Source organism: Chamaea fasciata, unplaced genomic scaffold (genome assembly GCF_029207755.1).
Source record: "Chamaea fasciata isolate MVZ Bird 193981 ecotype frontalis unplaced genomic scaffold, bChaFas1.0.hap1 SCAF_21, whole genome shotgun sequence".
Lineage (NCBI taxonomy): Eukaryota > Metazoa > Chordata > Aves > Passeriformes > Sylviidae > Chamaea > Chamaea fasciata.
The window spans coordinates 9,813,544-9,827,778 of NW_027094106.1; the positions used below are offsets into that span (position 1 = coordinate 9,813,544).

General features: G+C 45.4%; 1 protein-coding gene across 6 annotated transcripts in view; it reads right to left on the minus strand.

Moving 5' to 3' along the window:
- SYNRG (synergin gamma) overlaps positions 1 to 14,235 on the minus strand; it is a 36,189-nt gene that overhangs the window by 8,530 nt on the left and 13,424 nt on the right. For all 6 annotated transcript variants that reach the window (XM_066201761.1, XM_066201760.1, XM_066201758.1 and 3 more), the window contains 7 exons: positions 13,774 to 13,901; positions 11,699 to 11,817; positions 11,442 to 11,504; positions 9,072 to 10,016; positions 1,579 to 2,166; positions 1,060 to 1,223; positions 309 to 362 (listed from right to left, as the gene is read on the minus strand). In XM_066201761.1, coding sequence (XP_066057858.1) covers positions 309 to 362; positions 1,060 to 1,223; positions 1,579 to 2,166; positions 9,072 to 10,016; positions 11,442 to 11,504; positions 11,699 to 11,817; positions 13,774 to 13,901 — 2,061 coding nt within the window. The remainder of the gene's footprint in view (positions 1 to 308; positions 363 to 1,059; positions 1,224 to 1,578; positions 2,167 to 9,071; positions 10,017 to 11,441; positions 11,505 to 11,698; positions 11,818 to 13,773; positions 13,902 to 14,235) is intronic.

Consider the following 14,235-nt stretch of genomic DNA (forward strand, 5'->3'; position numbering starts at 1 on the left):
CTTCAGGAAGCCCTGAGGAGCCAGGCACTGGCACCAGTGCCCTGAACACACAATACTGGGCACCCAAACACGGGACCACCCCACTAACCAGGGAGCTGGAATATTTAGGGAAAAGCCAAACTAATCCCCAGTGACAGGGAGATTAGTGTAGGGTGTTTAGCTGAGGAGGTGGCAGCTTTTGGTTTAAAAACTCTAATTCCCAGGGCTGATTCCCACACTTTCTCTGCCTGTTGGTCTCAAACGCTGAGTGAGGCAGGTCCTGCAGGGAGGAGGGAAGGATCTGGAGGGGGAAGAGGGGTCACACTCACCTGCAGGGCACTCTCCAGGCACCTCTGCCACTCGTAGGCGTACCTCTCACTCTCCTAGAGCCAAGAGAAGGACAGGCTCAGTCTTGTTCCTACACACACTTCCCTCCCTCTCTCCTACACAACAGACACGCAGCAGACAGGTATTTTTGAAAGACTGTTTGCAGATCAGCCGTGTGGACTTTTAACAGATCTGTTCCTAGTTTCTCCCTGTTCTTTCAAGGTTCTCTTTGCATCTGAACTCTAAAGTTTGATTTCTGGGAGTGAGTTTCAAAAGGAGAACATACAGGAGTGGGTAAAAGGTTTCATTGCACACACCTCCTCCTGGCACATTTGTTACAGTCTGCTGTTCTAGCAATGGGGATTAGCAGAATTTAATCTGAGTCCTTTTCCCATCTCTTCTCAGGATAAGCAAGAGAAGTAACTACCACACAGCCAAAAAAGTGATGCCATTTCCCAAAGCAAACGGTCTCTGCCAAAACTGGGATTAGATTTAAACTGTAACTAATTTCCAGTCATAAGCTTAGGCTGCAAGGTCAAGTGATTCTGTGTTTCACACAACATTCTGTGTTTTCCCACTTCCCTTTAAAGACATGAGAGAAGAAACTTCCAGGTTCCACTCACAGCATCCAACTGCACCCGGGCACCATCTCACAGTCACAGCCATATTCAAACAGGTGAAGCCCCAAAAAGTTGGATACAGAAGGCCCTTAATGTCAGTGCCAGCTCAGGTGTGGCCCAGACAGTTCCTCACCTCCACCTCCCCAGTCAGGTCCTTGTACTTGTCCCTGATCACAGGCAGGGCTGGCTTCTCACTCAGCGTGTTCGAGCGGTCCCTGAAGGGCTGCTCCAGAGCTGGCAGAGGTGAGGAACGACTGATTTCTCTGTCCCCCAGGCTCAGGCTCCTCTTATGAGACCCTAAAAAGTCAGGTTGTAAAAAGTTAGTCCTTTACTCCAAAGACCCAGGCTGTTTAAAATGAATGAAGTGGCAGCGAGGGTTGTCCCGTTCCTCCAGAAGAACAAATATTTCTCTTTACTCAGTGACTGTTGCAGATTTCCCCAGTCCCTCAGTTCTTGCAGGTTTTTGGCACAACAAATATTTTCCTTGTAGAAAAAGACCTGCTCCAAATGCCACAGAAATCAATGAGAAGATTCAGGTCGTTTCCAGCAGCCTTTAGAACAATCCCCACTAGCTAATTTATAATTCAGTTAGGAAAATCAGCCTTTGATAAGCACATGCATCATGAGGTCCCTCCACTGTGGGCAGGCTTACCTTGCACAGACAGGTCAAAGGTGGCCAGCTCACTCTTGATCATCTCCTCACTGGATTTCACCTTGCCTTGGGAAGTTGCCACCAAGAAGTCGAACTTGCTGATTTTCGGTTTTTCACTTTGGAACTCTCCAAAGTCATCTGTGGCCTCTCCCCGCAGCTCAGAGGAGACCCCAGCGAGGAAATCAGCACCCAGGGCTGGCTCAGCTGCTGCTGCATCCTGAGCTTCTGAGGGAAGCCTGGCAAAATCCCCAAAGTCCCCGACGTCGTCGTCGCTCGGCCCCGAGTCCTTAAAGTTTGCAAAGGCCGCGAAGGAAACATCCTGCAAAGCATCCTCGCTGGAGAAGGTTGTCACTTTGGAAACTGTTGTCATGGTGATGTTTTCTGAGCTGCCAAACAAGGTCTCCTTCTTCTGGAGGACAGAGGTGGCCGTGGAGGAGCCGCTCCCCGAGGGCTGGGCGAGGCAGGGGAGCTTCTTGCCCTGCTGGGCGTCGTCCCTGTCGGAGCCGGACCAGTCATAGCTCGCCAGGCTGCTGACTGCAGAGCCACTGTGACAGCTTCCAAACGGGCCACCCTTTAAGTCATCCACATCTGAAACAAACCCCCACAATTAGGAGCTGAAGTTGAGACCCTGAAACTCTCCACGCCGCCTAAGAACAACTCGCTGAGAGCCTGGAGGAACTGCAAGAACAAACACAGGGAATTGTTGTTCTCACTGAGGCTTGAAGTGGAGTTTGCACAAAAATAATCTGGAAAATACCTCAGCATTTCATACAAGCATTTCTCTGTTCAATGAGTGTAAGCCTTGACCTTTGAATGCCGTCTTACATTTTAAGCTGAAAGTCACCATACCACTATGGTAGTGAAGAAACACCAAAAAAAAAAAAAAAAAGTGTTTCTGGCCAGTCCAGGCTGCACAGATCACCAGCTGAGTTTTCTGGCTGCAGAATCTACAATCAAAATACAAATGTTACAACTCAAAACACCTTTAACGCATTATTTCATCTTATCAAATCCAACCACACAGAAGACTGGGCTGACTTCTCCATTCCCCCGACAAAGCATTAATGCACTTTAATTTTACATCCATGCATTGATACAAACAACGTATAAAAATGTGCTGCAAGGATCTAAAAAAGCCTGGAAATCCTGTTTGAGCTTATCAGGGCTCCTGCAGCGCCGCATGGCCGACTCGTCAAAACTTCCAGGTGCCAGCACTGACAGGGATACTGCCGAGATCATGTTTTAAGGGAACAAATAGTTTGTAAAAGCTAAGTCTAGAGAAAATCCAATTATTTTGCAGAAAGCTCCAAACATTTCATACCCACCTGGTGATTACACGGCCCAATAGGTTCTTCTGCCTGCCAGGGGCAGGTGTGAGGTCAGAGCCTGCAGCGCCTGGGGGCTCTGGCTGCTCCCACCTCACTGATCTCTCACCTCCAGGCTGAGGCTGATCCCCAGTGAAGGCACACGGAGCCCGGGCAGTTTTCGTTAGAGCAGGAGCCCCCTCCCCAGCAAACCAGCCCTCCTGGCCTACATTTGGCATTTGTTTTCCAGCAGGAACCATTGTCAGTTTGGATCAGAGACGCGGCGGCTGCAGGGACAGCAAACCCAGACCATAGAAATGTTTTCCCTGAGCCTCAGTGGGGCTGAGATCCCGGTGCTGAACACCATGGGCTGGCACACAGCGCTTGGAACAAGCTGACTTCCCAGCTGTCCTCTTTATTCGCTCCAGCCACACCAGCCCGAGGATGAAAACCATTCTAACAAACCATTCCTGCCTTGGTTTCTGCACCTCGCTGGAAGGGGAGAGCAGGCCAGGCTCCAGGCTGCTTCCCAGGTATGACCCACATCCACGGCTAATGAAAACCCTGACAAAACACTGGGCACAGCGGTGGTTTAATGGCCACTGCCACGGGTCAGCGAGGCACAGCGTGTCACCCGTCAGCTCCTCCCCAGGGCCGCCCTGCAGCCGCCACTTTGTCCACGACAGCATCCCAAATGCACACCTGAGCTTCCCCCGCACACAGCCCACATCACCCAGCGCCACTCGAATTCTGAATGCGCAGAGGGCGAACGGAGATGAAATCGGCTCCTCCCGGCACAGGAGGCGGCTCGGAGGTGAAAGGAGCCGCCGGCAGAGGGGTCGCTGGTTTATCATCACACGCCGCACCCCGTTGCTCTCAAGTTTTTGTTTAAAGAAGGGAAACGAAAGCTTTGCATGAAAGAGAGAGCCAGAAGCGCCTCCAACACGTGAGCCAGCTGTAATTAATCCCGGCATCCTGCAAACACCACCGGCAACCAGGCAACCTCTCTTCTCCCTTCACTTTGTGTTGACTCCAGAGCCCAGCAAAGATGTGAGCCTCGCCATTGTTCTGGTGCTCCCGGGAGAGAAAGGGAGGAGTGATGATCCCACCCCGAGGATCTGCACACTCGCACGCTGGGGGGAATTATTCCTTTGATAACTGCTAAGATTTTGAGCTGCAAACACATCCTAAAGGCCCAGGTCAGGGCACTGCTGATCCAGCCCTGGCTCAGGCACAGCAGCAGGCTCCAGGGGGAATGCTGACCCGACCTGCAATCAATAGGGCAGGGGAGGCAGAACAATAGTTTAATTATTCACAAACTAAAAGTCAAGATTCTCTGTGTGTGGATTCAGGCAGACACAAAACCTCTGAAGATGTCAGGTGAAAATGTAATGGTCCGATTCTGTACATTTGACTTTTTTTTTTTTGCCTAATTCCAGAAGGATCACTCCGGTGAATAAACTTTTTCCTAGGAATATTCTATTACAGGGAAAACACTGAATTCAGAGCAAGTGTTAACAGCTCAAGCAGTCCTAAAACAATTTAGTGAGAAGTATGAAATATAAGAATGTGGAACCCCAAGTCCAAGCTGCCTGACCATCACCTGGGACCAGGTGCTCCTGCAGGAGCCAGCCAAGGCACAGCACTGGCTGCAAGGGACCTACAGCAGGATGAAATACAGCTAAAATACTGTTCCCCAGTCTTATCTCATCTACAGAAAAACTTGCCACCCCTGATTTGAGCCAACTACAATAATTTATTTCAACTACCAAGGATTAAGTTATGGCTGGAGGCAAATTACAAGCTGGAGCCTTCAATGTCAACAGTTTAATCATTTAAGGAAAACCCTTGACAGCATTAGTGACTGCCTGAAGAAAACCGAGAAAGACAATTCAGGGACATCGGAATAAATTTAGGGATTTCAGCCAGCACAGGAGACTTCCAGGTTTTTGTTATTTCAGTGGATATTAAAGCCTGATGAATAAATCTAAGTCTGATGCCACGTTTTGGTTGTTAGGGTGACACAGGTGGAGCTCTGCTCCCAGCAGAGCAGCAGCAGTGCTGTTACCCTGGGAACATCCCCGGCAGCCCTGCAGGAGCCCAGAGCCTGCACGGGGACAGGCAGCACCTGCTCACTGCTCCCAGTGGGGCTCCACCTGGGGAAAAGGAGATCAGGCTGCGGGAACACAGAGTGTTCATGCACTGCTGCTATCACTGTCAGGCCTGTCAGCAACCACAAAAATCCAAAGCCCATTTCTCAGCTGGGGAAGCCTGGAACAGTTAACAATAAGGGAATTATTCCCATTTGCTTTCTCTAAAGAATGGCTCTAGCTAAGGTGGAAACCATCAATAATGCTGACCGTAAGATACATGAAAAATCAAGGAAATAGGAGACAAAAGGCTCCAAACCTTGTGGAATCACAGGATTTGCTAATTATTTTGAAATGATCACAATAAACGACGTTTCACAGCAAAATAAAACCCCTGAGCTGGCACTGGGAGCTCAGTGCCACAGGGGCCCTTGGGAAGGCCCATGGCAAACACATCCACACCCTCCCTGCCAGAGCCTTCCCAGGATAAACCAGGGGGGATAAGCTCCTCTGTGTGCAGAATTAACCCAAATGAGGGCAAGGGAGGCAATCTGACTGTCAAGTCTGGACAAAAACATAATAAATGCAGTCATGAACGTTCCTCTCCCTCCTCCAGGAATGATTGGCTGAACAAACACAAACTGCACCAGCCCTGCAGAATTAGGTCTCAGCTTTATGTTCAAAGCTTTGGTTTAAAAACCTTTAGGGCTGGGCACGACCTGCTGATCTCCAGAACCAAGGAGGGGTGTTGTGGTTTTCTCCCTTTTTCTTTTTTTCCCCTTTTAAAGTCTCTCCAGCTCGGTGTAAAGAAAAGCCACTTTCTGCTTCCTGGGCTGGTTTCTGCTCTTGTGGCAACTCCAAAACCCCACAACACTTTTAACTATTCCACATCTCAATTATTTTTAGTTTTCTACCTTGTCTCCTAATTTCATGCTAATCCCAAGCTGTCAGTGGCTGAGGAGCTGGAGGAATTTGAAACGACATAATTGCATGCCACAAATTTGCAGCTGTCATTCATGTTGGAAAGTTTCAATATTCAGAAGGCAGAACTTCCCAAATGGAAAATTTACTTTGGGGTTCTGGTTAACTCACACTGGATTAGCTAAATAAACATCAGAATATTACTGAGTGGGCTTCTACTCATAAAAGTCTAGACAGCAACACAGTTTTTCAGTGCCAACTCACAGAAACAACCCTGCCACCACACATTTCCTCCCTCTCCAACACAGATCTTTGGAAAAACATTATTTAGGCTGATATGTAAAGATTCAGAAGGTCACAGGGAGCGAGGTCAAAGCGTTGGAAGAGGAGAAAGAAGCTCACCCACACCCTGCTCTGAAAGAGAAAGGCACCCACCAGCTTAAAGGGGATACTAGAACCTTAAACTCCGTATTTTTGAAGAAAAAGAGATACATTGCTGGTTTGCAACAAATCACACACATCCCCACGTTTTCAAAATATGCCAAGGTAATATTTATTAACACAGCAGGACTTACAGATCACAAAAGATAGTGATACAGAGGAGCTCGGAAGGGCGGTATCAGAGTAAAGCATGCAGGTCAATACTTGCAGAAGAGAGATATCAAAGCAGATCTGAAAAGGCACATTCACACAGGAAATGTTTAGTTGAAATCAGACATTAGAAAAAGCAGCAAAAAAAAAAAAAAAGAACAACAAAAAAAAAAAACAAACCCTGCAGTTGATTAAAATATACAGAGAATCTCCAAGTGATGCCAAAGAAAAAGGAACTTTACAGGCGTGTCAGTGCAGCAGATAACCCTTTGAGGGTGCCCAGGGCAGGGCTCCTCTCGCTGCAACCTTTGGCAGGAAGAGCAAATCAGGTTCACCCAACATTTAAACGCTCTCAACTGGGAGTGGAAAGGAAATTTGGTGTAAAAGAAGCAGCCTGGTTCAAACTAACAGCATGCAGCCAGTGCTCAAAGGGTTATATGGAGTAAATGCAAGAGAAAACAGGCAACATTAGTATCGTCTACCTTCCACACAGAAAGTTAAGAGCCCAGTTTAAAGAGACTGTAACCCCTTTGGAGAGAGAAGAACTGGAAACCTTTCCTCCCTCAAGAGACCACAGGGCCCTGGCATGGGAAGCAAGCCACGGGTTTCTCCCTGATTCCCAGCACAAGCACCTACCTGCCCATACCTGGAAGCTACAAATGTCAAACCTCACAGCCAAGGGGCAAACGCCTCTGTGTGGGCACATCACAAAGTCAAACCATCTCTCTGCACCTCTGTCCTGCTGCTGCTCCCCTGGAGATGTGACACAGGGCTTGCACACCTGGGGCAATCTCCCAGCAGTGAGGTGGCAAAGGGATACTGTTCCTTTTTGACATTACGTTTACAGATCGAAGGAAACGATGAGGAAAAAAGGAAAAAAAAAAATCTGCTTTTTAACTTCATGTAAACTGTAAAAAAAAAAAAAAAAGGAAGAAGAAGAAAAAAAAATGGACTTGACCATCAGCAGTTCACAGCTCGAAATGCATCAAACACACAGGAAGGAACACATGAGCACAGGAGTGTTTGTAGCAGAGTGTCCAGAGCACGTCCTGCTACCAAATCCAAACAGTTAAATGGAGCAAAACTCTCCCTTCTGGAATAACATCTAACTTGGCACCATAGGAGAATACAGAGTTAAGGTTAAGTTTAATAAAAATAGCTTCTAATTAATACTTCAGAGTTCAAAAGTTTAGCAACAAGCACATGAAGGGCTAACCCCTTGAAACAAACCAAAAAAAAAAAAAAAAAAAAGGCTTTCCTGCCACAAACAGCAATTTTTCATCACGGATTGCTGTGGCAAAAGCACACGTCCTGTAAAGAGCTACAGAAGTCAAACTACCACCAAAAGAGGCTAGAAAAATATTAGGAAAAAAGTGCTTTCAAACCCAAAGTAAACATTCAAGAATACACTGTTGGTGCTACGTTTTGACAGCTCACTCAACTTGGAGTTTTCCCAAGCAGTAATATGAAAATTAAATGTCTTTGCTAATAAATTATTCCTGATATTTCGTACCCTGTTAGAGAGTATCTTCCACACCGAAGTTGCCGACTTAATTCTCTCCCCTACTTAAAAATATCATATAATGCAAAATTACAGTACTGTATATTTTTTTCTCTACCCCTATCTGCAAAAAATGGAAGAAATATTTCATGTGGAAATAACCAATTCTTGCAGTAAGAGCTTTTACATTTACAGTTTGTAGGTTCCCCCTGTTCAGAAAAGCCTTTGACTGCATAAAACTTGTCCTAGAACACAGTAATGGTTCCCGTGTTGTTGAAGGCCACAGAACATTGAACTACAGCTTATCTCCTATGTATATATGAAAAGAAAAAGCAGGACACTTGGGAAATTTGTTTTATGATATGTGATCAGGTCAGAGATGGTCAGTTCACTCCCTCAGGAATGTTGTCATAAAGGGAAGTTAAAGAAGGTGGAAACCTGATAAGGATAAAGTGAAAGTCCCATGGTTTAAATTTAGGTCCAAGAGCTCCCAATCATGAGACCAGCACTGGCAGTCCCTTGGCACAATGATTCCCACGGGGGATTTAACACTGGAAGGTGTGTGAAATACTCTACAACTGCAGTCCTGCAAAATCCTGGCTACCCAGATTGAGCCCCGCTGCAGGGGGAATACACTGGTGTTGGCGATTAGTCAGCTTCTCATTAACAGCCCCAATTAGTGACCCTTGGAGCAGGGGAAGTCCCCAAGCCAAATGCTTTGTGGAAAACAAGAGATTGAAGTGAGACTCTGCCATCATCTTGCTGATATAAATGGAATGACATTGTTTGCACTGGAATATTTTCCACTCGAGTCCCTTAAGAGCCAATAGCAAACAGGTACCAGCGTGATGATGTTAAATCTCAAAAATAAACTGGCCTGGAGTTCAAACTGTTCCAGCTATTTATATTTATAGTCTTCTAAGACAAAAACTAAAGAGCGCCCTGCTGAGGGGCCGTGGCTGGCGGGGACACACACTGAGGAGTCTTCCACTACTGAAAGACGAGTGCATAATACTGTAATTGAGCACAGAGAACACGGAATCTGCACCAACCTACGTTACCAGAGCAATCTAACCAGTTCCTCACCTGCTGCTGGTGGATGCTGGCCACTAACTGTTGGCAAATCCAAAGAGCTATCAGACATGACATGCTTAAGATCTCCTCCCACATCAGCCAGTTTCATGTCAAACTGAACAGACAGCGCGTCTTCGGAGTCCTCCTTGCCCACGCTGCTGCCGCCGATGGAAGGCAGATCCAGGGATTTCACCGAAGCAGAGTCTTCCTTGGCCTGCTTGAAAGCTGCCACTTTGTCCACCAGCGACTTCTCGGCGCCGCTGGAAGAAAACTTGCTGGAGTGGAAGTCAGCAAAGTCATCATCGCTCTTCCCCGAGGAGAGCGCGCCGTCCTTGGCCTCCTCGAAGCCCGCCCCGGAGCCTTCCAGGGACAGCTGCTTGAAGATGTCGTATTTGGTGGGGGTAGCAGTGGTGGCAGAGCTCTGCCCACCCTTCACTGTGCTGCCTGAGGAGCCAGCCTGAGCTCCGGGGCTGGCCTCCAGCTTGAGCGCAGTGTATTTGTCGTCGGGTTTTTGTTCGGGAAACCCGCCGCTGTTGTTGAAAGCCATAAAATCTGCAAAGTCATCCTGTCCGCTGGCTGACGCGCCGTTAGAAAATTCCCCAAAAAGGTTGAACTCTCCAAAGTCATCAGCTAAGCTCGAAGTTTTGGCGGGTGCTGGCTGGGCAGAGGCGGATGGGAGGGGTGGGGGGGGAAAGGAGCCCGGCTTTGAGGTGTTAAACGCAGGTGGGAAGGATTGCTGCTTGTTTTCTCCGGGAGAGGAAAAGAGCTCCAAGTCTGCCAGATTCAAAGGGGTCTTGGCTTGTGTTGGCTGTTTTGGCTGAGCGGGCACAGGAGGGAAGGGAGCAGGGAAGGTTTTGTCTTTGGAGGGCGGCTCTAACGGGGAGATGCTGTCGGCGGTTTTGAAATCTGTGAAACCATCGTCGGCTCCTGTGGGCTTGAACTCTGCAAGGTTCTCTCCTGGGAAGGGAAAACAGGGAGAAAACAACAGTTAAACCCTGCACAATAAACACAGCATATTCACACCATGCAAGCAAGCAAATTACTTCATGCAGTGTCGGAAGGTTTCACACAAACTGTTTGAGTGAAAGACCTCGGGATGCACACGGAACCGCAAACTCAACTTCCATGAGCCACACAAGTGCCAACGTCAGTGATTCTACTTTTCACTCCAGCAAACACTTAATTCTCTCAAATAGCCTCAGAGTCATATTAAACTCCCTTTACACTGAGTTAATATCAAAACACACCGTGAGAAGCAGATTCACAAGGAGATCAATACTGCTTATTTGGCCTCCATGCAAGTTCTTCTCCCCACCTCATCCTCTTCGTGTTTGCCAAACAATGAATGTAATTTTGAATTTCACTTATACCAATACAGTATCTGCTTTTTATGGAAGCAATTCCTGCCCTCCTCCCTCTGAGATACTGCAGCTTTTTCAGGGGAGATCACCAGATGGCTGAGACAAAACCAACATGAGGTAACAATGTTTTCATCGAATTTACATTAAATATTTTGGTGTGCTAATTCTATAACTTTCTTCTTTTGAACATGAAAACATTGTTTAACCCATTCACCAGCATGTACATACTTGGACTCCTTGTAATTTTAAAGTATTGGTGCTTACTTGAAGACAAGAGTCCAACAAACAGATTTTTTTCTGTTTTAGAAACACACCACCAGCATTTAATTCTTAAGCTACCACAGAGTCACACCTTAAATCAGCTTAACCAAGATTTAAAAGAATACTCTTAATAATGGCAGTAAAAGACCACAACTACACCTGACCTTTTATTCCATTCTCCCTCCCCTCCAAACAATTCACTTGGCTCAGCAACAACATAAATATTCCTGAAATTGCTACACATTGATCAAAACTGCAACAGCACAGCAAACTAAACTTACTGAAGAATTGCAAACTTTTCCATTAGAAATGTAAGCTGGTGAAAGGGTTAAGAGTGGTCAGACCTGGACAGCAGGCAAATACAGCAACTTTCTATATTTTAGAACATGTACAGAAAGAGATCAAATGTTATTTCATTTTACTGCAAGCATTTAATCCTGAGGAGGTTCCAAGCATGAGAAGCTCACAAAACACCACAGGGGTTTCACAAATGAATGACTCCTCACTTAAAACAAATTCCAACTACATCATTACTTTAAAATAAAACTCAGGAGCACCCAGAAGAGATGCTAACCTTCCAGAAATACCGTCAGCACATTGTTCCAACAGGATAGTGCCCCGTTTTCTCAGGATACTTCCTACCAAGTTTTTTAGAGAAGCAGCACCACCATTATTTTAGGATGGCAGAGATGGAAATTCTGCAGCTCAGAGAGAAATGCTAAAAATGATCATGAAAATACAATAAAGCCCCAGTGCTTACCCAAGTATTTGCTCTCTGCTGGTTGCTCCAATTCCCGGAAAGCGCTGTACTTGTCCCCTCCATCTAGAGAAGAGGAGAAAAGAAATACATTTGCACAGAGAAATGATGAATTCATATAGCAAAATTATGAATTCATGCAGCAAACGTTGCATTCGTTGCTCTGATTTTTAAATATTAATATCTTATCAATGCCAAAAAGAAGATATATGAAATTGTACAATAAATTGCTCATAGTGGTTGTGTGTTTGTCCTTTTACCTCCAAAAGCTGCTGCACTCTCAGAAGGCTTCTCAGCTGCCATTCCTTTAAACACAGCATATTTATCAGCTGGAGAGAGCGGCTTAGTACCTGGGAGTGGCATTAGTAAAGAAGGAACACTAAAAACAAAAGAGATAAAAGCAAAGTTCCTTAATTTATCTGTAAGAAATCAGCATTTCCAGGTTTTATTTAAAGGAGCCTCTTATCATGCCTACACAATTTGGCTCCTAAACCTAAGCTTATGCCTTAATGAGTGTTTAATCCAGTCCCTGATGTAAGTGACCTCAGCTGGGTATTCCCACTTTATCTCACCTAAAATCATATTTCTTTAGTTCAAAGTCAATTTGCACCATTCTTGATTTTAATTTCTGTCAAACCGTGAACAAAACACTCCAGAACTTTATACCACGAATTCGTAGCCCAGGAGAGAACCAGCACAGACATGCCCCAGCAATCACTCCTGCCTAATTTATCCCTTTGAGAACCCTCCCTGGTAGACCTAGATACAGTAAAGAGTTAAAACTGCACGAGATTTTGACAGCTCCATACTTTCAGCTTATCTAATTCTGATTACATCTCATTACATATTGTAAAATTAAGATAATAAAGTGGGATCACTGTTCAAAGGAAGGAAAATAATAACTCTGAACTTCTGTCAGTGAGTTTAGGCAGGTATCTAGTCAGCAAAATAAGGATTAGTGCACAGTTACACAAGCAAGTCTTTTTGCATAAACACACCCTATTTCATCCGGTAAAGCTGCCACAACAACCTAACACCTTGTTAGCAAAAGCTGGAAGATTTAGGAGGGAGCTTTGCTTGCCCTCCACACAAGCCCCGTTATCAGACCTTGGCAGCTCCACACAACAACATCCTTTACATATGAATGATGCATTCTACCTCCAGTTCGTGTCATTCACATTGAAAACCTGAATGGATTTCTATCGCGTTCTTCAGCCCGGAGCAAGAATCTTTCCAGAGCCATTTAAATCTCCTTATCAGCAGCCTACAAGCAACACACAAACGAAGCACTTGCACACATGTGCTGATGCCGGTCTGTGACGCTTGCAGACAGACAGTGCAACGGCAAAAAAATAGAGCTTATGGTAATATAATTAAATTTCCCATCCCTGCAAAGCAGGCTATTAGATATGCAATCTTGGCAAATGGAATGGTTAATCAGCTGTACTCCACAGATGGCTTTTTTTTAAATAAAGCTCCATAAGCAATTAGATTATAGCTCATTGTAACATTTTGTTCAAAACCGAACGCTTTCACAACTGAATAAAGAGAACTGCTGCGGTGAAAAAGAAACACCATTTTTTGAAATATATTTTTTATGATCCTCTACTTCCCATTGTGCAATTTACAAACAGTTTTCTGTCAAAACTTTCAGCAACAGATTAGCTTCAGCTGCAAAATGACATCTAACACAAGATATACTTAAATCAGCATCTTCAGATCCATATGGCAGTGACTGACATCCCTGGGAGTGTCCAAGGCAAGGCTGGACAGGCCTTGGAGCAATTAATGGAAGTGTCTCTCTGCCCATGGTAGTGGGGGGAACTCCTGATCTTTAATGTTCCTTCCAAATCAAAAGATTCTGGACTTCTGTGCCATCAGCAAAATTCTGTTTCTTACACAGAAGCCATTTGCCACAGTGTAGGAGAACAACTGGGCTGAGCATCCCCATTTGATGTCACTGCTGCGGAAGCACCTGGAAATCAGGGCTCCCATGGAATTCAGAGCTCTGTCTGCCACTAAGAACAGCCAGTTCCCACCCAGAAAATGTGTCTGTCTACAATCAGACACCTGGGAAGTGCACAAAGAGGAAAGAAGGGTGATATTTTGTAGTCTTTGTAGACCTTGAGAGGTTGATTGTAAACTATCAAAGGGAGGAAACATGTTTATTTATTTTGTTATACAAAACCTGCCAGATCAGGAATTACATCTTGGCTCCCAAAGGAAAAGCCAGGATTGCTGGAGTCCAAATGATATTTCAACTGAGATTTCTAGTCAGGTATCAAAAGTTTAGGCACTGGCCAGAGAAATGACAGAAACACCAAGGACCTGGTACCTGCTCCGGTGCTGTGAACTGGCTGCTTTGGCTGCCTCCCCCTGGAAATCAGTGAAGGAGTCATCCAGGGAGCCAGACTTTGAGGCATCCTGAAACTCCTGGAAGTCATCCTCTTCTGGTTTTGCTACCTGAGTTACAAAGAACACATGAATTGCCATGCTGTTAGCTCTTCAAATTGTCATACAGCACAAAAGCAGCTCAGGGCAGTGTGATTAAGAGGGAAAAAAAAAAGGAAAAGAAGCTTTCAACACCAGCATCATCAGCATTTCCACTTTGTCTGCACCTCACCCTACTCAAACACACACAGGATTACAGGGAGGAACTCCTACTCCTTTCACAATAAATGTGTTATTGATCACAGCCATGTCATCTTTTAACACAGGAGAAATATTAATAATTTAAATCAATGAATAATTTAAAATTAATGTTAAAATTAAATGCAAAAAATATTTTCTGAAGGAG